This window comes from Oreochromis aureus, linkage group 16 (assembly GCF_013358895.1).
Source record: "Oreochromis aureus strain Israel breed Guangdong linkage group 16, ZZ_aureus, whole genome shotgun sequence".
NCBI classification, from domain to species: Eukaryota; Metazoa; Chordata; class Actinopteri; order Cichliformes; family Cichlidae; genus Oreochromis; species Oreochromis aureus.
In genome coordinates, this window is record NC_052957.1 from 7,470,738 (window position 1) to 7,496,332 (window position 25,595).

General features: G+C 39.4%; 1 protein-coding gene across 4 annotated transcripts in view; it reads left to right on the forward strand.

Annotated features, from left to right (window-relative positions):
• The first annotated feature begins 451 nt into the window (after positions 1 to 451).
• Positions 452 to 25,595, forward strand: part of LOC116335017 (collagen alpha-3(VI) chain-like) — a 102,778-nt gene continuing 77,634 nt past the window's right edge. For 2 of the 4 annotated variants that reach the window (XM_039599827.1, XM_039599828.1), the window contains exons 1-5: positions 8,804 to 9,395; positions 10,885 to 11,481; positions 14,786 to 15,379; positions 16,222 to 16,845; positions 16,942 to 17,529. In XM_039599827.1, the coding sequence (XP_039455761.1) occupies positions 8,819 to 9,395; positions 10,885 to 11,481; positions 14,786 to 15,379; positions 16,222 to 16,845; positions 16,942 to 17,529 (2,980 nt within the window). In that variant the 5' untranslated portion in view covers positions 8,804 to 8,818. Of the gene's footprint in view, positions 773 to 8,263; positions 8,376 to 8,803; positions 9,396 to 10,884; positions 11,482 to 14,785; positions 15,380 to 16,221; positions 16,846 to 16,941; positions 17,530 to 25,595 lie in introns of those variants that run through there. The other 2 variants (XM_039599829.1, XM_039599830.1) reach the window with 2 other exon arrangements.

The window sequence follows — 25,595 nt, forward strand, 5'->3', positions numbered from 1 at the left end:
CATTTCATCAGCTGTCTAGACAGTAGAAAATGACATAGCTTCTAATCAGTCATTGACAATAATAGATTGATTGGTGGAAGCTAGTTAAACTGCATTGTGCTTTTACTTGAGTCATTTTTTTCTAACATCAAAAGGAGGATGCATTGACAATTGAAAATCTCAAAATCAAATGAACACCAAGTTAGCTGACATGGCAAAAGCTTGAAAGAAGGGGCTTTGCAGAGAAAGAGGAAGAAATGTCAATACGTAGGAAAAGGTAAGGAGAAAAGCCCACTCCAGATGTGTGACATCATCCTCCCCGCTGCTCCCATCCAGACCAAACAGGGCCATGTGTCTGGTTTTCATTTGCTTCTTTTCTCCCCCTCTTCTCTTCTCTCCTCTCCCTCCTTTTTTTCTTCTTTTTTTAGAGAAAGTGGGCGGAGGAAGAGAGAGATGGCAGAACTCCAGGAGTTTAGAAGTTTGTCCCATCTCAGCCTTGAACTCAGCACCACAGCTCCTCTGGTTTGAGACCGGGAGGCTGCCTGTCTCTTTCTTTCTCAATCATTTCCTCTCTTCATTCACGACCTCTCTCTGTCTCTCTCTCTGCATCTCTTATCAGTGGCCTTATCACTGCTTTGCTCAGCTACCTTCCTTCGGGGGGTGCTGGAAAAGCCAGCGAAGGGAATTTACCAGGAGGATAATGCCCAATAGTCCAGTTCTCAGTCGTTTTACATAACTGATATCATTTTTCCTTAAAAACGAATCCAGTGGAGTACAACTACTTCAGCTCAGGGTAAGTTTTGAATGTGCCGGTGGTGTTGTTGCAGAAAAAGTTTGCATGCTCGCTCAATTTCACTTTTACTTTAAGTTTGACCTCAGTTGCACTTTACATGATTATATATAGTGCATTGACCATAGCATAGTTTCAAGTCAGAACATGTAAAGTCATGATGGGTGAGATAATAGGAGGTTTGTGCAAGACTTTCTGGCATCTACCTCATAAATATCAAACAGCATGCTTTTAGCACTAACACTGAAACCTATACTTTAGTGGTGAGAGTGCTGCGAGGGCAAGAGGTGAGCCGCAGTTAGGGTGAAGGAGGAGACCTCAGCAATGTAGTGTATGATACATGTGAGTGGAGAGAGGAGCATGTTTGCCCCTTCTGTTAAAACTCTGTCTTCTGTGTGACTTTTTTTTTCTCTTTGCTTTATAAATGTCAAATAAATATGTAGTGTGAAATCCCAGAGATGCTACATGAGGTCTTGAAATAATGAGGCATTGCTTTGCACCATATGATATACAATTATCCTTTAAGCAAGTAAAACCACAAGCATCATGCTTTGCGATTTCACTAAGTAACTAATATCAAGATGTGAGGACTACTGTTTTTGTCTATGAGGATAGAACAAGATAATTTGTTCCATTAGATCGAATGGGGATTCTTATGGTAACCAAATTTCAAAGTCTCCCCACCCACATGAGAGCTCTAATGAAGAACAGTCAAATGGCTAGATGTTTCCGCTGCAGCCCAATACCACACCCTCCCTGAAACCAGTGCACAAGTGGAAAAGTGTGAACTAAGTGTTCCACGCTCCTGGCCAGATGCACCAGGAGAGCCAAAAGGGGGCTAGTCTATTGGTGGGTGGATGAGAGGTGGTGCTGGTGGTGCTGGTGGTGGTAGAAGGGGGAGCTGCAGGGTTTAGTTGACCAGGTGTGAGTCATTAATCTTCCATTTCTCCTGTATGACTGTCCAAACGGAGATGGAGGAGTTCAGCAGTGTTTCAGTGTATCCATGTGGGAGTTGATGAATTAGCTTGTCATATTCTTCCGAATCCAAACGTAATGAGAATGCACCGGAAAAATTATCATGAGTAATTCTCATGAGCTACTGTTCCACGTACTTGTGTGTTTTGCATGTAAACCCGTTGCTGTGATACAGAGAGGAAGAGCTTGGTCGCGGTTCAAATATGCTAGAGGAAACTTGGTGTGCGCTCCAGATTTGGTTTTATGTGTTTGAATTTTTTTTCGACGTGATTTACTACCGGCATTACGACAGTGCTGCAGCTCCCTTTGTAAGCTGGTATCAAAACCTTTATTGGCAGTGGTGCATCGGGACGATTCTTAACAAAAGGGATTTTTAGATATACAGAATAAGTCACCATTAATGTGTTTTATAGCTGCTCTGCTCTCTCCAGCTTTTGTCTCTTTTTTTCCATGATGCAGTGCAGATGTTTGGAAAGTTGGAAGAGTTTTCAGAACGCTCTAGTCTCAGGGATTTAGTACCCCAATCTTCTCTTTTTAAGAAGGCAACCATGAATAATTGTAAGAAATCTGAAGCATATTCTGGTTGGTGAAAGCACTTTTGAGTGGCTGCAAGCGTGCAGACAGATTAAATATAGTGCAATCACTTGCACAGGTCAGCTTAAAGGTATATCAGAAGGAAATCAGGCTTTAAAACAGACCTGTTCCTTGGCTACAAGTTGATCCAGCGTGTGCATCTCTCTCGTCTTTACCAAAGCTACAGGAGTGTCAGGTTTAATATGTGAACAGGCTCAGATCGAGCACACATCTGCCAGGTGTCAGACGGTCTAACACATACCAGCTGTGTAGAACTGCCTGTTCAGCCAGCCTCCCCCTCCCGCCTTTTTAACTTCATCATTGATCTTCCTCTCATCTGCTCCACACATGTCACATTGCATCCTTACAGCTGAGGGGTGGGGTGCGGTTGGATGTGCAGGTCCTCACAGATGCAGGATTGACTTTTACATGCTGGAGCACAAAGTCACAAGTGATATTTGTTCACCAGCGAGTGGCGGTGTAGCACCACCTCACGATCAGAACACTTCTAACAATCTCATGCCTTGTGATTTCACTTATCTGATGTAAAAGAGACATCTTGTGCATAGAGAGCAGGCCTTAGAAACAGATTTGTGGGGATTGGCAGTGGCATTAAATGTAACATTAAAAGAAACATATAAAAGTGTAGATGCTGGTTCAGGCTTTATTGCGACTCATTAAAGTGTGGATTTCTCATTAAAGTTTCCTGTAAGGTAGATTTTATCCTCTATTTGCTTATTTAAACTAACAGTTAGAATGTTCCCCCTCTTCTCCAGCACTGCACATATAGATTTATAGTTAATGACTCAATTATATTAAAGTAAATTAATGGAAAACATTAGCTAGTAGGATGGAGCAAATGTAACAACATCTTATTTATACAGTGAGATAAAAGATTATGTGTGGTTCACAGTGGCTGAGAAGAATTGGCTCACTTTTATTTTAAAGTGAGGGTAGCATAGTATTTCAAAGTAAAAGACTTAAGGTCCCAAATATACCTGTAAGGGCTAAATGTCAACTGTGTTATATAAATGCAGCTCTTTCATCAATATTAATTTTAATAGTTTCATTTGAACACAGGACTTTAAATTTGTATACTTCAGGCCAGTTTCACTGTTTAACACACGTGTTTATTAAATCTGTAATCGTTGACTGTTTAGCCACTTGGGTGCAGCAAAAACAAACCATCATATGGTGAAAACCTATAAGTTAATATGATGCACATTGAGAATGTGTGTGTGCATGTGTGTGTAAGCCCAACTTTTACTCCCGTTTTCACTCCTCTGGAAATTGGAATGTTTGATAAAGACAGAAGATGAAAGACACTGGGCACATTTTTCAGGTTCATGTGGTGTATAAAAAATTAAACAGCATTAACTATACTTAAAGTGTGTAAAATAAAAGTGCTCATTATGTAGAAACATATAAATTACATTACTGATTCACAGTTTTTACGATTTTAATGACATAGTTATTAAGTTAGTTATTTAGTTACTTTGTAGTTCTATCATAGGACAGCATAATACATTAGATTTATATTTCAAAATCTGCAAAATAATAAATTTGGCAGACACATGATCACTAACCATTTACATTAACTTGTCTGCCACTTAATCGTTCATTGTCAACATGATTGCCAGATTGTCCAGATGAAGTGAATAACGCCTCGGTAACAGAGGCCTAAATACTGGTGGAATCAGTTGGCGTGCGATGGCATTTGCAGGGAAAATAAAAGTCCCAGTCATGTAAATCTACACTTGTCACTAGGGAAAAACGTGTGTTCCCCTAACTGATTGGCAAAAACCTTCTTGTTATTGCTTTGGTCACTAGCTTATTTCACAGGTGGTAGTTTGAATAGCAGTGACAAACCTGTCTACAAAAACTGCCCAGCTACTTTCCGAGCTGCAGTGAAACCATGAAAAGTGGAACGCAAAGTGAAAATGTAGAATGTTCGTCTTCAATGTAAAGAGTTGTGCCTCAGCACTGTCAACATGTTTTAAAAGCCACAGCTTTTACTTTTAAGGCAAACCTTTTCCATTTTCAGTATGTGTCACACATACTGCTGGGCTCATATTTGGAACTACAGGCAACTGTGGCAATCTGCTAGCAACCAATAATCACACAGGAGGTTTTTGGTACAGCACCTTCTTTCCAACTGATTTGAGTGAAATCCCAGTGTAAGCCAGGCTCCTCCAGGAACCACTGTCAACCAGGGGAGTACATGTTCCCCTAGCAGCAGATGGTTGCATGACATCGACTATGGCAGACAGCTCTTGAGCAATGTGCACATGACATCACGTGATGAACCTCACTATAGTACAAAGTACAAATTTACATTGAAAATATGTTGGAATATAAGTATAAAGCATTACTTGATAAAATACTTGTACGTTAAAACTTTCTATAATGTACTTAAGTTACCGTACATAGTTATATTTCATTGTTGGTTTTATCCACACTCTCATCTAATGACATTGGTGGGTAGGAGACTTTTATGAAGGAGTGGGTGCCACCCGATGTCCCCCAATGTGGGCACGCCACACGCCAGCATCTGAACATGTGCTGATAATGGATGTGTGTGCTGCACTTCATTCTGAGCTTTTCTATCTGTGTTTCTATATATGTATATATATATATGTGTGATATGTGAGTGTGTATGTGTGTGTGTGTGAGGTCCAGCTGCGATTGTATTTACAGATGGTTCCCGGGTACATTGCAGCACATGTCTTCTGTAAATGTAAATCGACTGTATACGCTGTGAAGTGTTTCTGCTTGTTGTGTAACTTAAAGCATGTGTTTTCAGTCTGACACTTCATGGTCGTGACTTCATCACAGACAAAGTGCTGATGTTGCATATTCACTGAAGTACACATACTGAGGTACACAAGATGATAGTTGAATGACCTAAAATATCATAAACTTGCTAAAGTTTAAAATGTAAAAAGGGTAAACATCGGCGCCCCCCAGTGGAAGCTGTGAAAAAAAGATATGTAATGGGCTACAAGCTACACAAAGATCAAACCAGCTATTGCAGTTACCGGCTCATTTCTCTTCAAACACAACTTTAATGGTATTTTTAAAGATACTCTTCACATTAAACCCACAGAGAGAAAACTATTCCAGCATGTATTTAACAGTAGATTACATGACAAAAATAACCTGATTGCAGTGGCTCACTGATGAGCCCTTTTGCACCTTTCCCTGTTTGTTCTTTGTGGCTTGGATGTTCTGTTAACGTTCTATTGATGTTTACTCTCACTGCTTTCATCCTCCACATTTGTTTGCTATCAAAACCTGGACCTGATGGTAGCATGCCAGAAATAAACTGTTCAGCTTGTTTTAGAGATGAAGTGGGAAAAAAATTGCAGCTTTAAGTTGCTACATTTCTTCATGAATGTTCTGTCCCCGTGCTGCCATTTTTTTGGTTGCGTCTATCAGTGAAAACAAGATTCTCCTGCCCTGCTATGTTTTCCTCTGCGGTGATGAGGGGAAGCCATAGTGTTCACACACTGGACGAGCCTGGCTGAACTCTTCAGAGCAGTGGTTTTTGTGTGACCCGAAATCACATGGGTGAACACAAACATCTGTCGCAGTGTCCAAGGCAGCTTAGATTTCCTTGAAATGAATGCTCTTACTGGTTTACTTACAAACACTAATGCTGAAAATTTAAGGAATAACTCCAAACGTGTACTTTACGGGCACTATACACTGACCCTATAAATGTGATAGATATTATTTGTGTGACACATCTCTGCAGCTGTTTTCAGTAGTTTTATTTCCATAACTGTCTTCACCAGCATTCATCTGCAGGCCAAGTTTTGAAAAGTTATGTTTTGTTTGTATTTGAAAGGTCATACTGGCTCACTTGTCTAGGATGGGAATACAAATACAGAGTTGTATGGTCATCTGCAAAAACATGGACTGCACAAACAGAGTGCACAGCAAAGTATAAACACCATGACTCAGTGCCTGCAGTTTTGCATAGAGTACGACAGGAATGTGTTTATAATTCATTATAGATTAAATCTACTGTAGCAGACATGGTACTTTTTTGGCGTTTCCTTCTAAGTCTAACACTAGTGCCTTGATGTAATTTCATGTTGTTTTTTAAACACCCTGCCAGAAAATTCTTCTTTTGTGTTTTCATTTTCAATATCTACTAATTTTGGACCAAATAGTTGCTGCATAATCCACTTAAACTTACTAACATGCTTTTACCTGGCATTCAATTGGCCACGTGACATTTTTAAGAAAAGCTTTAAGGGCCCGTGCATGGCATGGAAATCTAGAGGAGTGTCCATAACTTCAACAAGGCAGCTATATGCTGGCTCACACAATAAAAGTAAGCTAACATGGCATTAGCCAAGTTTCTGCTGACTGAAAAAAAAAGAACAAGAAAAATGTAAAATACTGTGAAAAATGGCCCTGTTATTGAGGGTGCTCATTCAAAATTAGATTTTTTGACAAAGACCACAGGATCAAGGTCAAACAATCCCAGGAGAAATTAGATATATATTACTTTATTATAAAAGGTGCTATATCTGCATTCTCCACCAGAGGTCAATAGTCTGTTCATTTAGCGTGTGTTTTGTGCACTGGAAAATACAAACTTTGTTGACATGAAAAAGACCTCCCCTTTTTATAAACTAAAGACATCTATCATAAAGCCTTTATGAGCCAAAATGTGACTTTTCTCACACCTAACCACCGAGTGCTGAGCTTTTAGCACTTTTCCTAACAGGCTCTGGGACTATTAAAAAGACAGTGCTGGGTTCGGTTTAATATCCATCATTACCTTAATGAAGAAGCATTTATTGATCAAAGGCCATGTGTGCCATTTTATTCGTAAGTATTAACCTTTGTGTTTTTGCATTCACATCCTTGAGTTGAAATGCTTCTTGAGTGGTGAGTCATGCAGATGTTATAAGAATGTGTTTATTTCTGCTCTGTCAGCTTCTTCTTAGATAAGATTTTTGCACTTTGCTTTTATGCTCTTGGATCTTGAAAAACTGTACAGATTTGTCTGTTCATGAAGGGCTTTGAATGAGTTGTGGGCTGGGATTTATGGGTTATGATGGTTATGGGAATGAATCATGTCAAAGACAAGTCCTCCACTGTGTGTGTGTGTGTGTGTGTTTTGTCTGTACCTGTACCCTTGATGGGCTGAGACCTTTCTTTGTGCTTAGGTCTCATAAGGTCCAAAGTGAACCATGTGTGACCTCTCTTTCATTCCCTGTGATGTTACCGCACATCATAATGAAGGAAAATCTAACTAAGTAGAAAAAAAAAGCACATCCTCTGTGAAACCGGACTTTCCAGTCTAAAACCCCTTTAAGAGCACATTATTTTTGTGAGTTGGAAAACTGAGTCCCTGCCAGGCAAAGTTAATTACTAAGGCACACTGGATGGTAGTTTTCACAGGTGGTTTTGATCATCATCCCTCTCCACTTCTGCACATGCTGTAGCTCCCTCACTTACTGTGGAAAAAGGTCGTCATGAATGTACATCAGTACACGCAAAAATGTACGGACGGTGCAATGAAAATAACTTGTTGCAGTGTTATTCCCTTGGAAAGATTGCTTTGGAATGGGGAAATTAAAGAGGCAACATGACCACATTTTAGGCTACATTCAGCTAGTGCAATGGGGGCATCTCCCACACACAGCATTCCACAGACCAAAACTGAAACACAGATATTTTGAACCAGCTATTAGTGCAATTAATTGCACACTAAAGCATATTATTTGTCAAGATTCTAGAAAAGCACCACCAGATTTCCAGTTCAGGGACATGAATTTGCTGAGTTGAAGCCTAGCAGACAGTTCCTGCCTAGAGTCACCTGTGCCCACTGACCATGTGTCAAAACCTCTTTTATGGTTATGGTTAATAAACTGAACTTTGTATTTGTGCTTTATAGCTCATATTTTGCTAATTCTGGTTTCACAGGTGCCCTCTTAGTTTCTTCTGAAGATGAGGAGGCATCATTTGCTACCGCTAGCTCTTCTGGGCGTCCTGCTTGCAGGACTTCTTCCTAAACTCGATGCCCAGGAAGATGAAGGTAAGTTTAACTAAGTTAATCTCATTGCAGTCAACAGCAGCACTCATTTTACAGAAGATAGCCCTGGGTCTCAATATGCAACTGTTTAAATATCAAATGCAAGCAAAGGGATTCTAAAACTGTATTTGCATTTCTTACTTTTACATGTATTATGCTTTCAAGACTGTATTCAAACAGTTAATCTCAAAATGGGACATAAAAATTAGAATATAAAACCTCAAGAGATACTATAGTAGAGTCAGTCTGATACATTTGACACAATAAACATACATAAACAGACTGATGCTATCAAACTGAAATGACCAAACAATTACGTTTATATTGTGCACTTTGTTAGCATCTTTTCACTGGTCTTTACTTTTGTCCTCCCAACACTCCCTTTGGAAGATTGTGCACAAGGTTTGGCAGCTGATTTGTACTTTCTAGTGGATTCATCATGGAGTATGGGTCAAGAGAACTTTGAGCATGTCAGACACTTTCTGTACAGCTTGATACAATCTCTGCACCAGGTCGGAGGAGAAAGGTTTAAATTTGCCCTTGTACAGTACAATAGCAGGCCCCACACTGAGTTCCAGCTCAACAGCTACAAAACTGCACAGGGAGTCCTGGCACACATCAAGGCTATGTCTTACCGTGGTGGGGGCACGCGGACTGGCCTGGGTTTGGATTTTCTGATACATACACATTTGACCGCTGCTTCGGGCAGCCGTGCTGCTGACGGAGTCGCCCAGGTGGTGGTGGTGCTAACAGACGGCCGCTCGCAGGATGATGTTGCCGAGCCAGCTCAAGTGCTGCGGATGGCAGGCGTGGAGATGTTTGCAGTTGGAGTTCAGGATGCAGTGGACTGGGAGCTCAGGGAGATGGCTAGCCAGCCTCAAAGCACTCACGTTTTCAGTGTAGACACTTTCCCAGCCTTACAGAGTATAATTCAAGATTTAGTTGTGGGACTTTGTGATGCAGTGACCCAGTCAGGGGGGTTTCCTGTGGCAAATGAGGCCCCTGTGGCTGGAGGAGGGACAGGTAATGAAATGGGACCAGCGTCACTACCATACTAATGTCTACATGTGCAGGAAGAAGCTGCTGCACATGCGGCTGTGACTGGACCTTTTTATAATTAACATAACGATTTTTTTAACCACAGTAACCTTCCACCGTTCACCTGCAACATTAACACCACTTTTTTGGTTTGTCTTTCAACATTTAATATACCTCTAATGCTTCAAAGATCACAGTAAGATTTGCATGTGTTCACTTTACTGCATTAGGTGTTGTACCTGGTACTTTTGCAAAAGGTAGGTCTCTGATGGAGGCTGAAATGGCTTCTGTCATAATTCAACACGCCATTTTCAGAAGATCAAGTGTTCCTCAGTGTCCTCTTCTAAAACCTTTGGAAGATAACAAGGTCTCTGGGACCCTTTAAAAGCTTTTAAAGCCTCCGAAAATCAAACTGTGAGCTTTTAACAATAGCTAACCATGCACCACTGCTTATGTGTCCTGCACATGTGTGTTTGTCTTTTTTCAGTCACAATGTCTATCTGTGTAAAATATGTGCAATATTCTGTTTTTGAAACAGTGATGAACCTGTCTGGAGACATCCTTGACCTGCAGAAGCACTTTGAGAACGTTTTTTATCTTTAAATAGCCTAATCTATTTGCTGTTGTAATTCACTGACATAAGAAAGACGAACGGCAGTGAAGAGTGGTAATTTAAAATAATCAGTTATCCAAAGGGTACATGTTCATTTCTAATACACTGGAAGCATCACCATTATACATGGTTTTGCTCCTTTTAAATGAAATCATACGTCTCAATGACTGCAAATGTGCAGGCACCAAGGATGGTTCACAGGGTCATGACTGGTCACGTCATCTGAGGTCCGTAACAAGAGTCTGCATGGGGTGGTTGAACTCAGCGGAGCTCATACAAATGGGCATATTACATTATTTCTTTAAATATTAAATATCATAAAAGATTATATCTATTTGTATATTTAATTATTTGTTTTCCTCTGGAATGGAAATTCTTAATGCATTATGCCCATCTGCAGATTTTTTTAGTTGTTTTTGTTCCTAGATGCTCTAGATTTTAAATAGCAGATCATGTTCTGTCACAATTTATTCCCATAGAAAACTGTGAGATACATCCAACTCTAAGACATAACATTGTCTTAAAACGTATAGAAAATATATTTTTGTTCAGAAGACATGTATATAATCAAAAGTTTAAATACTGTGAGTTTTCTGTACATAAATTCTAGTGTTACTGTAATTAAAATCGAGTTCAAATAAAAAAAAAAAATCTATGGAGCAAAGCTCAACAAATTACAGGACTTTAGGAAATCTCCTTGGTTCAGCCAACATGCAGTATGATGTTTTGCAATGTTGTTGATTTATTCACTGAATGACACAGCTAGCACGAGTTCTTTGATTTATGTCTCTGTCTCAGTTTCACTTATTTAACGCTTTCACAAGTTCCATTTTGTTTTGTTTTCTCTCTCTCTCCTTAAAGCACAAGACACAGCTGACCTAGTACTGTTAATTGATGGATCACAGAACGTTGGAGCAGCAAACTTCCCGTATGTGCGTGAATTGGTTTTGAGAATCATTGAGCGCCTTGATGTGGGCAGGGACACTGTTCGGGTGGCCTTGGTCCTGTACAACAGCAGCCCAGATATAAAGTTCTATCTAAATAGCTTTTACAGCAAATCATCAGTCCTGGATGCTGTGAAAGGCCTCACCTACACAGGGGGCGATGAGTCTAACCTGGGGGCTGCCTTGGAGGAAGTGGCCGAGAGACTTTTAAGTGAAACATCTGGGAGCAGGGCTGACGAGGGTGTGCCCCAGATGTTGGTGGTTATCACTGCCGGGCCATCCACTGATGATACTGGTGCTGGTGACCGAGCTCTTAAGAGGGCCAGTGTTATCACATTCGGCATGGCGATTGGCGATACTGCCACTGCAGATCTGGAAACAATTGCTACAGATAGAAGTTTTGTCCAGTCAGCATCTGATGTCAGAGAACTTACAAACATTGGTGACCGACTGCTCCCACTCATTAACGGGGTGATCCAGCGCACTATTATAGTTCAGAATGAGTTCACAGAAGGTATGTAACTTCTCAGTAAACACTGGCGGGGCATTGCGGTTGTGGAAGGGGACTTCATAATTCAATTGATATGTTATAGTGCACGTGGTAGGTTAGTTTCTATATCTGTAATTTTAAGTTTATAACAGAAGTGGTAACACCTTACTTAGGAGTCCTATTACCATCTTAAACATATTTTAAATTTGACTCCATTCTATTAATTTACACAAATTTTTGATGAAGATAAAGATGTCATTACTACCAGACAGCCTAATAAGAAAATGATATTTGTATATCGTTCCGGTGCTTGTGTTTCCATAAAAGTTGGAATATGATGTCAATGAAAAGACAACAGAAAAAAAAAAAAATCATTTTAATTGAAATCATTATAAAAACAGCATATCAAATGTTGAAACTGAGAACATTTTTGGAAATGATTGTATATGTTTAGATTGACGGTTGTTGTGAATTGAGGTTTGATAAAGAATTTTATCCACTCAGCAGTGTCCCCTTTCTGTGGTGGTTTTATTTCATAATGTTCCAAATTTTTCAATTGAGTACCGGTCTGCACTGCAGGAAGGCCAGTTTAGCACCTAAATTCTTTTACTACAAAGCTACAGTGGCTTGCAAAAGTATTCGGCCCCCTTAAACTTTTCCACATTTTGTCACATTACAGCCACAAACATGAATCAATTTTATTGGAATTCCACGTGAAAGACTAATACAAAGTGGTGTACACTTGAGAAGTGGAATGAAAATCATACATGATTCCAAACATTTTTTACAAATAAATAACTACAAAGTATTGACTCAGGGGGCTGAATAATTACGCACACCCGACTTTTCAGAACCACCTTTTGCTGCAATTACAGCTGCCAGTCTTTTAGGGTATGTCTCTACCAGCTTTGCACATGTAGAGACTGAAATTCTTGCCCATTCTTCTTTGCAAAACAGCTCCAGCTCAGTCAGATTACATGGACAGCGTTTGTGAACAGCAGTTTTCAGATCTTACCACAGATTCTCGATTGGATTTAGATCTGGACTTTGACTGGGCCATTCTAACACATGGATATGTTTTGTTTTAAACCATTCCATTGTTGCCCTGGCTTTATGTTTAGGGTTGTTGTCCTGCTGGAAGGTGAACCTCTGCCCCAGTCTCAAGTCTTTTGCAGACTCCAAGAGGTTTTCTTCCAAGATTGCCCTGTATTTGGCTCCATCCATCTTCCCATCAACTCTGACCAGCTTCCCTGTCCCTGCTGAAGAGAAGCACCCCCAGAGCATGATGCTGCCACCACCATATTTGACAGTGGGGATAGTGCGTTCAGAGGGATGTGCAGTGTTAGTTTTCCGCCACACATAGCGTTTTGCATTTTGGCCAAAAAGTTCCACTTTGGTCTCATCTGACCAGAGCACCTTCTTCCACATGTTTGCTGTGTCCCCCACATGGCTCGTGGCAAACTGCAAACGGGACTTCTTATGGTTTTCTGTTAACAATGGCTTTTTTCTTGCCACTCTTCCATAAAGGCCAACTTTGTGCAGTGCACGACTAATAGTTGTCCTATGGACAGATTCCCCCACCTGAGCTGTAGATCTCTGCAGCTCGTCCAGAGTCACCATGGGCCTCTTGGCTGCATTTCTGATCAGCGCTCTCCTTGTTCGGCCTGTGAGTTTAGGTGGACGGCCTTGTCTTGGTAGGTTTACAGTTGTGCCATACTCCTTCCATTTCTGAATGATGGCTTGAACAGTGCTCCGTGGGATGTTCAAGGCTTGGGAAATCTTTTTATAGCCTAAGCCTGCTTTAAATTTCTCAATAACTTTATCCCTGACCTGTCTGGTGTGTTCTTTGGACTTCATGTTGTTGTTGCTCCCAATATTCTCTTACACAACCTCTGAGGCTGTCACAGAGCAGCTGTGTTTGTACTGACATTAGATTACACACAGGTGCACTCTATTTAGTCATTAGCACTCATCAGGCAATGTCTATGGGCAACTGACTGCACTCAGACCAAAGGGGGCTGAATAATTACACACACCCCACTTTTCAGTTATTTATTTGTAAAAAATGTTTGGAATCATGTATGATTTTTGTTCCACTTCTCAAGTGTACACCACTTTGTATTGGTCTTTCATGTGGAATTCCAATAAAACTGATTCATGTTTGTGGCTGTAATGTGACAAAAAGTGGAAAAGTTCAAGGGGGCCGAATACTTTTGCAAGCCACTATATGTTGCTGGAAAATATGCAGAATGTTCTCATTAAAAAGATTCAATGTAAGAGGCAACAATGTATGGGCATTAGTATAATTTTAATGTGTTTGTAACTTTTCACAATTCTTATCAAGCATCAGCAGTTATTTTTCACTACAAAGGTAATCCAGTGTTCCATTAAGGTTTTTGGCCTCACCGCTTTTACACAAAAATGTCTTTGGATTCTCAGAATATTTGAATGATTAATAACCTGTAGATTTTGAAATCCAAATTTTATTGTTCGTTATTTCTTCAATTTTGTGTTCAGAAATGGTATTCTCAAATTGTGGAAGTGTTTATAACTGAGTGGTGAATGCATCAGACTCTGGGATTCTATTTTATAATTATTTGATGCAACTTCTACTCCCAGAGTGTTTCTGGAAAAAAAATCAAAATGACAATGTATTTTTCAATAAACAAATTTCTCAGTTTCAGTATCTGATAAGTTGTAATCATTTTATTCAAATGCAGAATTTAAACTATTAGCAGATAATTGAATTACTTTTTAAATTAAATTTTACAAAGAGTTACAGCTTTTTTTTTTTTTAGGTAACTAGGATGTATGTTGCTCAAAATATGGTTTATTAGACATATATTTTTAACAATGGCATAAGATCATCTTAGTTAAATCAGTTAACAGAAAGAGCTTTGTGCATTTGTATTATTTATGCAGTTTAAATTGAATTTCAAAATCTGATCGTTTTAGCGTATTTAACGTTTTTTTTTAAAGGAGCATGCACACTTGTTGTACTTTGTAAAAATATAACAATATATGGGTTTCAGGGAATAAAATAAATCACTTTATCACTTGATCTATAGCAGTCACAGCATTTCTAACATTTTGTAAATTGTAATTGATGTCTATTAGAAGATGTCTAAATTTGTCCTACTTTTTTCCATGTCAGTAATACTTTACCCTTATGCCAAATAATTTAATGCAAATATAAAATATAAATCTATTAACAAAATATATTCTCAGAGTTTTGGTAGCCCTTAACGTATTCTTATAGACCGATTATTATAATATCTCCTACAATATTTCTTCCTTACTGAAATTTTTGTTGTTGTTTTCTTTTCAGTTATTCAGTCGAAAACAGTTGGAAATCGAGACATCATTTTCCTTATTGACGGTACAATGGGAACAGCATACATTAACTCTGTGCGGGCTTTCATCAGAGAGTTTGTGGAAAGCATGCCAATCGGTCCAGATCAAGTTCAAGTGGGTATTGCACAGTTTTCTGCTTCCCCGAAAGCTGAGATGGATCTCAACACCCATGGGAGCAAGGAGAATATCATTTCTGCTTTGGGAACTATCAGACCAAGACCAGGACAGGTGGTCAACATTGGAGCAGCCTTGAACTTTGTCCGGGAAAGAATGTTGCAGCCAGAGAAGGGCAGCCGTATTCAGCAGGGTGTACTCCAGCTTGTAGTGTTGTTAACCAGCAAAAGATCCAGTGATAGCGTGGAAGAACCTGCGAATGCCCTGAGGGAACTAGGTGTGTTGACCCTGGCTGCAGGCGCCAGGGCAGCTAATGAGCAGGAGCTGAAGCAAATCGCCCTTGGTGACGATGCTGTGTTCTACGAGAAGGATTTGCGAACACTGATTCGAAAGAACAAAGAGAAAATGATAAGTGCTCTTTCTACTTTAGCTGGAGGAGTACCCACCACAACAGGTAATGCTACATCTGTGTAGGTTGTTGATCCCCTAAGTGCTTGAAATGAAGGCAACAGGACACCCTTTGGTTTGTGAAGACATTTCAGTTCTCACCCAAAGGTCTTTTTCAAGACTAAAAACTGAGCCCCAGGTATTTAACCCATGGTGGGGTTATCCCCTTGGAATTGTTACTGATAGTCATTAACCCACCCTACAATCATGTGAGCCATCAAGGAGCATATTAGCCACCATGTGGATCAAAGAATTGGTTCTTAATGTCACAGGGGAATGTAAAGTAGGATTCAGAAATCGGTAGGAAAGAAGTCCATTTGCTTTCATTTCAAGTGGTCAGTAATGATTTGTCTTTCAGTGAAATTCAGGATAATTAGAAAGGGAAACCTAGGGCTAAAATGAACTTTTGATTAATGTGATAAATAAAGAAAACTTTGAATAAATATGTGGAAAAACAATTAATGCAAAAGTATCCATTCAAAATTGAAAACCAGGACAATTCTGTGATTTGTGTGGAGTATAAACACACGAGCCAGTTTCATGCCAGCTGAAAAATATAAATTGATCCTGAGTAAGTAGTTGTGTTAGTGATGTTTCCAAAGTGTTTAGTTGGCATTTTTTCTACTTTGGTACTACGTCTTTGTGGTTTGAAGTATTTTTTCACAGTTATATTTGTAAACAACTGTAAAAAATACAAATTGAAGTAATAAATATAGGACACTTTACTTGTTAAATTCTTTATTTACACACAGATAAATGTTGCAGCAGTTAATGTGCCACTAACACTGAAAGCACATGTTCATGGCATTACACAGAGAGTAATTAATCAATTTTTGTGCTTTTCTTCAGTGACGGAGGAAACCATAGTGGAGACCACAAAAATGGTCAGAGACATTGTCTTTCTTGTGGATGGCTCAAACTATGTTGGCAGCAGTAATTTGCCCTATGTGAGAGACTTCATGATCAATACGATCAACCAACTTGATGTAAGTCCCGACAGGGTCCAGATTGGTCTCCTGCAGTTTGCTGACCGTCCAAAAATAGAATTTTACCTGACCAACTACAGGACCAAGGAAGAGGTTGTAGAAAAAATCTCTCAACTCAGGCTGACTGGAGGCTCAGCTTTGAATACAGGAGCTGCCATGAATTATACCCTGGACAACATGTTTCACTCATCAAGGGGGTCACGCAGAAGGCAAGGAGTCCAGCAGGTGTTGGTTCTGATCACAGGTGGTCCACCTCAAGATGAGGTTAAATCTGTGGCTGATAAGTTGGCTCTGGCTGGTGTTTTGACTTTCACAGTCAGTTCTGGACAAGCAAATGAGGCCCTACTGCAGGATGTTGCCTTTGTTCCAGATTTGGCTTTCCATGCATCAAGCTTCTCTGGTTTACCAGGCCTTGCTGAACAAATCATGCCAGGGTTGGTAACAGTGGTTGGTAATACCGACGTGACAGTATTCCAAGAGGAAACTGGTTAGTTTGGAATTTCTGTTTTCTTTGTCTAATAAAAAATATGATCAACTGTTTATCTGGCAAAACATAAATATATGTGTATTTTTTTTCCTTCAGTTGTTGGAGCTGAAAGAGATGTTGCTTTCCTCATTGATGGCACAGATAGAGTTCGAGCAGATTTTGCCTACATAAAGGATTTTATCATTAAAGTAATTGAACCACTTGACATTGGAGATGACAAGGTACGAATTTCAGTGGTTCAACACAGTGAAAGGCCAGCTGCAAGTTTTTTCCTTAACACTTATAAAACCAAAGATGAAGTGATAAGAGCTGTCCAAGGACTCAGAGTGAATGGTGGACGTAGTTTAAACACAGGATCTGCTCTGAGATTCATGAAAGACACCATCCTGTCTGGCAGTAATGGTGGTCGTGCTTCACAAAATGTCCCTCAGTTTCTGATTGTTTTGACTGGAGACCGATCTACGGATAATGTAAAGGAACCCGCTGGAGCACTGAAGACAGATGGAGTTGTACCGTTTGGTGTTGGTGTCAAGGATGCAGACCCAAAGCAGATTGAGGCCATCTCGCACAACCCTTCTTTTGCCTTCAACGTTAAGGAATTCAGTGAGCTCAGCACCATACCGCAAAGACTCAATAATTATGTGAGCCTACCAAGGGAAGAGTTAGAGGTCGTCCTACAGCATGGTAAGATTATTTTTTTCTGGTGTCCCGAACTCACAAAACCTGCTATTTTTGGTGCTTTATATCTCATCTAACTTATGTTAACCACATGTTAATCTTAATTAAATTCTATTTGTTGTCTTAACACAAGGTGATGCTGTAAAAAGAAATATTGCGTTCCTACTTGATGGCTCTGATAACACTGGAAATGGATTCCCAGACATTAGACACTTTGTTAAAAACATAGCAGAGAGCCTTTATATCAGTGAGAACCAAGAGAGAGTGTCTGTGGTTCAGTTTGCAGATAACCCTCGGGTCAGCTTTTATCTAAATTCTCACAAGACAAGAATTACAATTAAAATGCCATAGACAGTTTAAGGCACAAACGAGGGAGATGCCATAATATTGGTGCAGCTCTTCAGTTTGTGAGGCATAGTGTCTTTACTTCCTCCATGGGTATCAGATTTTAATTAAGTAGCAAACTGTCCACTGATAATGTGAGAAGCCCAGCTTTTGCTCTTGAAGAACATTACATTTTACATTACATTTTGGAGTGAGAGATGCCAAAATATCAGAGTTGGAAATGATTGCGCTCAAACCTGGTTTCACATATAAGGTTTCTGAATTACCCTCAGTCCAGTCACAACTTATTGGTTCACTGAACAGACACAAAGACACTCAAGATAATACACTGCAGTCATGTCAGTGTATAAGCTAATATTATTTCATCAGGACAAGTTTTACTCCTTAGCACTGTTGCATTTTCTCCTAAAACTAACATATCCCTAAACTCTAATGCAGTGGTTCCCAAACTTTTTTTGCCAGGCCCCCCTTTTTTACAAGAAAAATGTTCGCCCCCCCCCCAAACGCATCCTCCAAACACACACACCCATATTTTGTTTACAAACTCCATTGCGGTTTATTTCACACCTCAAACATTTAGTAAACAATTAAGCAAATACAAGTAAACGGCAAGAAATTACAGGTAGTAATAAAATAAACTCTTTAACGCTACGTCCACACCTACAAGGGTATTTTTGAAAACTCAGCTGTTTCTATGCGTTTGGGCTTTTCATCAACACGTAAACGGTGTTGCGATTCACCGAAAACGGAGATTATTTAAAACTCCTTTTTTGCGTTTACGTGTGGACGAGGATTACAGAGTTTGTCACGCAACGTCAAAGGTATGTGCCTCTTTTCACGTCACGCTGTGCGCCACGTTATTGTTTACATGAGATGAATTGCAGAATGGCAGATAGAGACAAAATACTGTTACTGTTAATCTGACTATCTTCAGGTTTTACACGCTTACATATACACACAGTTACTGTCCCTCCGTTTAGAAAGGCAGAGGCGTCACGGTGTGATTATTTTACGTGTAGCTGTTTTTTTTCCTGTGTAATAATATTCAACACTGCTGTCAATACATTTTTCAAAAAATGCCTCTGTGCAAAATGGGTTTAAACACATAAACAGCTGTGGGATACTGTTTGTCCGTGATTTGAACCGGGGGAACAAATTACGGCAGGATCAGCCTGATATTATTTGTATCCCACTGTAACTTTACTGCATAAAGAGCTAACATGTCCAAAATGTCAGGAGTAGTTAGTTATTACAAGAAGTGTTTGTGAACTAAAAATCAAGAATGTGGGATACTGTTTGTTTGTCCGTGATTTGAGAGCCCAGCGCTGCTCCCGACGCAGGGAAACTAATTTTGCAGGGGAGACCTACCTTGGCACTTGTGCAGGTGAAGCCAAAGGGAAGATATGCTTCACCATATTTTCCTGTCTTCGGCTTGGAAGGAAGTTGGTTTGGAAACATATTTGGCGATGCTTCATCTCCTGCTTTGCGTTTGTGTGGGAGCCCCGTCAAAAACCTGTCCACAGTGTCCAGGCGCTCTTTTTTTTTTTTTTTTCATACCGCCCACCCCCCGCAATGGCTCTGCGCCCCCCCTAGGGGGCGGGCCCCACACTTTGGGAACCTCTGCTCTAATGATTGATAAGATTTTATTTGGCGATTTTGGTAATTATTCACCCCATTATTTGAGGCATTTCTATTGTGTAAAATTCATGATTGTTCTCACTAAAAAGCCTATTCTATCTGAAAAAGAAATTGATTTTGGGGTATTTTTTGGTTTTATGTTTTCTTTCCAACTGTCCATTTCACTTACTACTTTGAAGTCACTTGGAAGATCAGTCATTCAATGGTCTTATACATCTTTATTGGTAAAAAGATGGTTTGTTCACTTTTCAGAGCAATAGCTCACGTCTTTATAGCTCAGTTTTTTCACTGAGCTTGACTTGCTCATGCTAATAAATATGCATGACTGTTAGAACATCTCAAATGCGTAATTCGCAAATCTTCTATCCATCCTTGTATTATCTAGTTGACACACGGAGGGACATAGTGTTTCTCCTTGATGGGTCAGATGACTCCAGAAATGGTCTCCCAGCTATTCGAGAGTTCGTCAGAAGAATGGTTGAAGTGTTGGAGATTGGCGAAGACAAGGTTCGAGTGGGTGTTATACCGTATAGTGATGATGCCTCAATTTACTTCAACCTAATAACTCACAGATCCAAAAAAGCTATTATCTATGCTGTAAGAAGTCTTCGACATAAAGGAGGAAAATCTCGCAACACTGGAGCTGCTTTACAGTTTGTGCGAGACCACGTTTTCACAACTTCATCTGGGAGTAGACACCTGGAGGGAGTTCCTCAGATTCTTTTTTTGCTGACTGGGGGAAAATCCAAAGATGATGTTTCCAGAGCTGCATTTGGACTAAAGCAAATCGGTGTTATGTCTTTTGCAATTGGAATGAAAAGCGCTGACCAAGAGGAACTTCAAAAAATTGCATTCTCCTCCAGATATCTTTTCAACTTGCCTTTCTTTGCTGAAATTTTGTCCATTCAGCCAGATTTAGTAGCATTTGTCCAGACAGAAATATCAGCTAAGCCTGCTACTGTTGTAGGTAAGAAACAAATGTAATATATAATTTAAATTTAAACCGACTTGCTGTTTCTGTTCTTGCACATTTGGTCTTTCTTAATTTCAAATGCGATGAAACTGAATTATTTTCTGAAGAGTGTCATTGATTCAGTTTCACATTTGTTAAATTCTCTTCACCTGCCAGACAGATCTTACATGTTACTTGCTTCTTGGTTGGCTGCCATCCTTTTTCTTCTTGTACTCCAGAGAGCTTTTCTTTCTTTTCTTAAGCTCTCCCTTGAGCCGGTGATAATCACATCATTGACTGGAAATATGTTCTTGAACAAAAGAACTTGTTTGACTTTAATCTATCTTTCATGCGTGAAAGATGAATATGCTACTTAGCTTGTAATTTCCCAATATTTTTCTTTGTTAGCCAGTTTTCCTAAAAATTGTTGCATCTAACACATCATTTACAAACAATAATTCTTTGAATTTCATTACCAGTTTTAGTATATTTGCCAACAACATAATGGCTAATTATTGCACCACAGTACATTTTGGCTTATGTTTATGTTTGACTGCTAAACAAGGCTTTCATATTCTTTTCTAGTTGAATTAGAATCTCCTCAAAGAGACATAGTATTCCTTTTGGATGGATCGGATAATACACAAAGTGACTTCCCAGCAATAAGGAGTTTTGTGGAACAAATAGTAGAAACACTCACTGTTGATGAGAACAGAGATCGTGTTTCTGTGGTTCAGTATAGTGGAGATCCACAGACACATTTCAATTTGAACACCTACATCGCAAAACAAGATGTTCTCAGTGCAATCCAACGTTTGAACCATAAAGGAGGCATATCCCTCAACACTGGGGTAGCTCTTGACTATGTAAGAAAAAATGCTTTTGCCGAGTCCTCAGGTAGTCGGCATCAACAAGGTGTCCCTCAGATATTGATTCTGCTGAGCGGTGGAAGATCTCAAGATGATGTTGCAAGTGCTGCTGCTGCTCTAAAACAGGAAAAAATTGTTCCATTCTGTGTGGGTACCAGAAATGCAAACATACTTGAGCTCCAAATGATCGCACATGACCCTTCCTATGCCTTCTCCATAACTCAATTTGATGATATTGGGAGAATGCATGATCAACTTGTGTCACTTCTAAAAAGGGTTCCTCGGCAGCAGCCAAGACAAAAATCACAAAGTCCTTTAGGTAAGACTTTTTATTGATGTTTTCATGGTCTATTTGTCTTATAATGCTTAACTCTAACTTAGCATCATAATTTCTGTCAAGCTCCTGCAGGTCAAAATGAACCCATTCAACGGGATATTGTGTTTTTACTGGATTCCTCTGATAAAATGCAGAAAACCTTCAATGCTGCTCTTGGCTTTGTTGGAAGAATCATGGAGACACTCAGTGTGGACAAAAACAAAGATCGTGTTTCAGTAGTGCAGTACAGCAGAGAACCTTCTGTTGATTTTCTCCTAAATACATACAACACAAAGCAAGATGTTGCTGACAGTTTGCGAAGGTTGAGGCATAAAGGAGGTGAACCCCTCAATACTGGTGCAGCACTGCAGTATGTCAAGGATAATGTTTTAACAGCTTCCTCTGGAAGTAGGCACCAGGATGGTGTCCCCCAGATTTTGATTCTTTTAATTGGTGGACGCTCCAGTGATGACGTCAGAAATGCTGCTGAAAACTTGAATGAAATGGGTGTAACAACTTTTGTGGTTGGAATAGATCATGCAGACACCCTTGAGATTCAGTCTATTGCACAGAAGTCAGACCGTGCTTTCCATGCAGCAGATATCAATAATCTATCAGATATTGAACAACTAATCATTTCTACCATGAAGGAGATTAAAAACCCTGCCATGAAACCACCATCGCACGGTAAGGTTGTAATGGTTAGCTCTTATACTGGGCGCATGATTTAATGGATTGTCAGATTGTTGCAGACACGAAATCCCTTATTTTAGGTGAATGATAGATGATAGCAGAACAGCTAACTCCTTCACACTCAAATTCAGTGGTCATCAGGATGTTGACTTTGTAAAAAGCCCTTTATGTTTTATTTACACTCAAAGGTTACTTTTCATTTGATTCTTAAAAATTGAAGCAATTGATAATTGCGACTGGATAATTATTAAAATATAAAGCCCTTTTCCCAATATGTGAAGATTATACGTTCAGTATTGTCCATAACAGGATTAGACATAGTTGTTGTGTGGGCAACTACGTCCAACATCTGTCAAGCAAATCTTTTGCTTGGCTGTTGGCTGATTAGTTGTAATAGAAGCACAGGCTCTGCATGCAGGATGAATGTAAATTTACAAGAATAATTTTATTTTTCAATGTCATCATCAACCAGTTTGTTCAAATTCCTCTTCGATTACAGATCCCAACAGAAGAGACATTGTTTTTTTGCTTGATGGTTCTGATGATTCTCAGCAAAAATTCCCAGATATTATTGACTTTGTACAGAGGATAACAAAGCATCTAAACGTTGATATAAACAAAGATCGCATGGCTGTGGTCCAATACAGTGACACTGCAGAGATTAATTTTAACTTGAGTCGTTATTCAACAAAGAAGGATATTCTTAAAGCAGTAAATGGTCTGAGACACAAAGGGGGTTATCCTCACAACATTGGAGCTGCTCTCCAGTACTTGAAGGAACATGTATATACCCCTATGTCTGGTAGTAGACATCAGGAGGGAATTCCACAGATACTCATACTACTGATTGGTGGACGATCTGCAGATGACATAAGAACCCCAGTCAGAATGATGAAGCAAATTGGTGCCATTTCAGTTGTTATTGGGACATCTGATGCTGACACTCTAGAGCTACAGACAATAGCTCATGAACCCAAGTACGCACTCCCAGTTGCTGAATATGGACAACTTCCTAGTGTTCAGGAAGATGTGTTGGCATTGTTAAGAGAGGCCTTGCACCATGTAGAACAAATTGCTCCCACAGCAGGTCTTGGTAAGAATCAATGTTTTCATTATCTAGTAAAGAGGAGAGATTGGAGGATTTTCAGAAACCGTCATTGTCACATTCTGTTTACATTTTTTTGTTGTTGCAGATTCTAAGAAAAGTGATGTAGTGTTTCTCATTGATGGATCATATGACTCACTGAATGGTTTTGAAGAAATACGAAGCTTTATTGAAAAAACTGTGGAAAGTTTAAATTTGGGAAATGATAGAGACCAAGTGGCTGTTGTGCAGTACAGTCGTGATGCCACTGCTAATTTTTACTTGAATTCTTATTCTTCCAAGAATGATGTGCTAAATTCCATAAGAACAATGAGACATAAATTTGGAAGACCACTGAACATTGGAAAAGCACTGGAGTTTGTCAGAGACAACGTCTTTTCTGCTTCAGTTGGAGGCAGACGTGCAGACTTGGTCCCTCAGTATCTGTATGTTTTTAGTGGTGGAAGATCTGGAGATGATGTCAGAGGACCAGCACAATCACTCAAAGACAATGGCATCAAAACCTTTAGTATTGGAACAGAGAATGCTGATACTTTGGAAATGCAGACTATCTCCTACACACCAGCACATTATTTTTATGTCACAAACTATAATAATCTACAAAGCTTAGATCCATCAGTGGAAGCCATGTTGAGGGGCACTAAAGAAACAACAGAATTTTCAACTATTGGTAAGAAGAACAACAATTTATAATAGCTTCCTTCCAAACATGATTGCATATCATGATTATCTTTTAAGTTATATGTAAGATGTAAGTTTTGTAAAATATTTCATAACCCATTTCAGATACATCTGTGACTGCAGAAGCAGGATTCCAGAGTGCTGATATTGTTTTTCTCCTTGATGGATCTGATGATATGCAACCAAGTGAACAACAAACTTTGGAATTTGTCAGAGAGTTTGTCAAGCAAATAGAAATTGGGCCAAAAAAAGCACAAGTTGCTTTAATCCAGTACAGTACAGAGCCCACAACCGAGTTTCTTCTAAACAAATACTCACTGAAAGATGATATCATTAATCATTTGGACAACATGAAACTGAAAGGAGGGTCCACTGTGAACACTGGTGTAGCCCTTGATTATGTGAAAAATAATGTCTTCACTGCTTCATCTGGAAGCAGAGCGCTGCATGCAGTCCCACAGATACTGATACTCTTCAGTGGAAGAAATTCAAATGATGAAATCTTAGGTCCATTGGAAAGGCTCCGAAATGCGGGAATTGTTCTTTTTGGCATTGGTGTGAATAATGCTGATGGGTTTGAGATGGAACAATTAGCTCCTAGAGCAATGTATTTTATAAAGAATACTTCGGACTTTCCTCATGTGAGAGAGCAGTTGCTGTCAGTCATATCCTCTCTCAAAAGTACTATCAGCCCTGATGTAGGTAAGTGAAAATAACATTTGACGATATGAAGTTTGATTAATCAAAAGTCTCATTTAATATTATTTAAATACAAACCTTGTAAACCTTATGCTGAAGTGTCTTCAACAGTAATTTGATGTCTGCTGATTTGGTTAGAAACAAAATTTACACATTTACATGATTATGCATTTTTTTAGGTTCAAGCTCCAGCATAAAACGAGATATTGTATTTCTCATTGATGGATCTGATGATGTCAGGATGAGTTTCAGTGCCATACGTGAATTTGTTGGAAAAATGGTTACAAGCTTTGACCTGGACCAAAGAAAAGATAAAGTCGCAGTTGTGCAGTATAGCAACAATGCTGAACTTAACTTTAATTTGGATACTTACAAAACAAAAGTTGATGTCCTAAAGCACATTACAAGTCTTAAACCCAAAGGTGGAAGGCCACAGTATATTGGGGCAGGACTGCAGTTTGTGAAGGATAATGTCTTTGTTCCAAATGCTGGAAGTCGACAACATGAAGGAGTCAAACAAATACTTATTGTATTGGCTGGTGGAAGATCTAGAGATTCTCCAAGAGGACCAGCCAGTATGCTTAAAACAGCAGGTGTCACTACATTTGCAATTGGATCAAGAATGTCCAATTCAGCTGAGATGGAAATGATTTCATCAAACCCAAATTTCAAATACTCGGTCCCAGACTTTGTAAATCTACCTCGAATTCAAGAAAGTTTGATGAGTCAATTTACTAAAATGGCAGTTGAAGGGGAAACAAAGGGAGGTAAGAA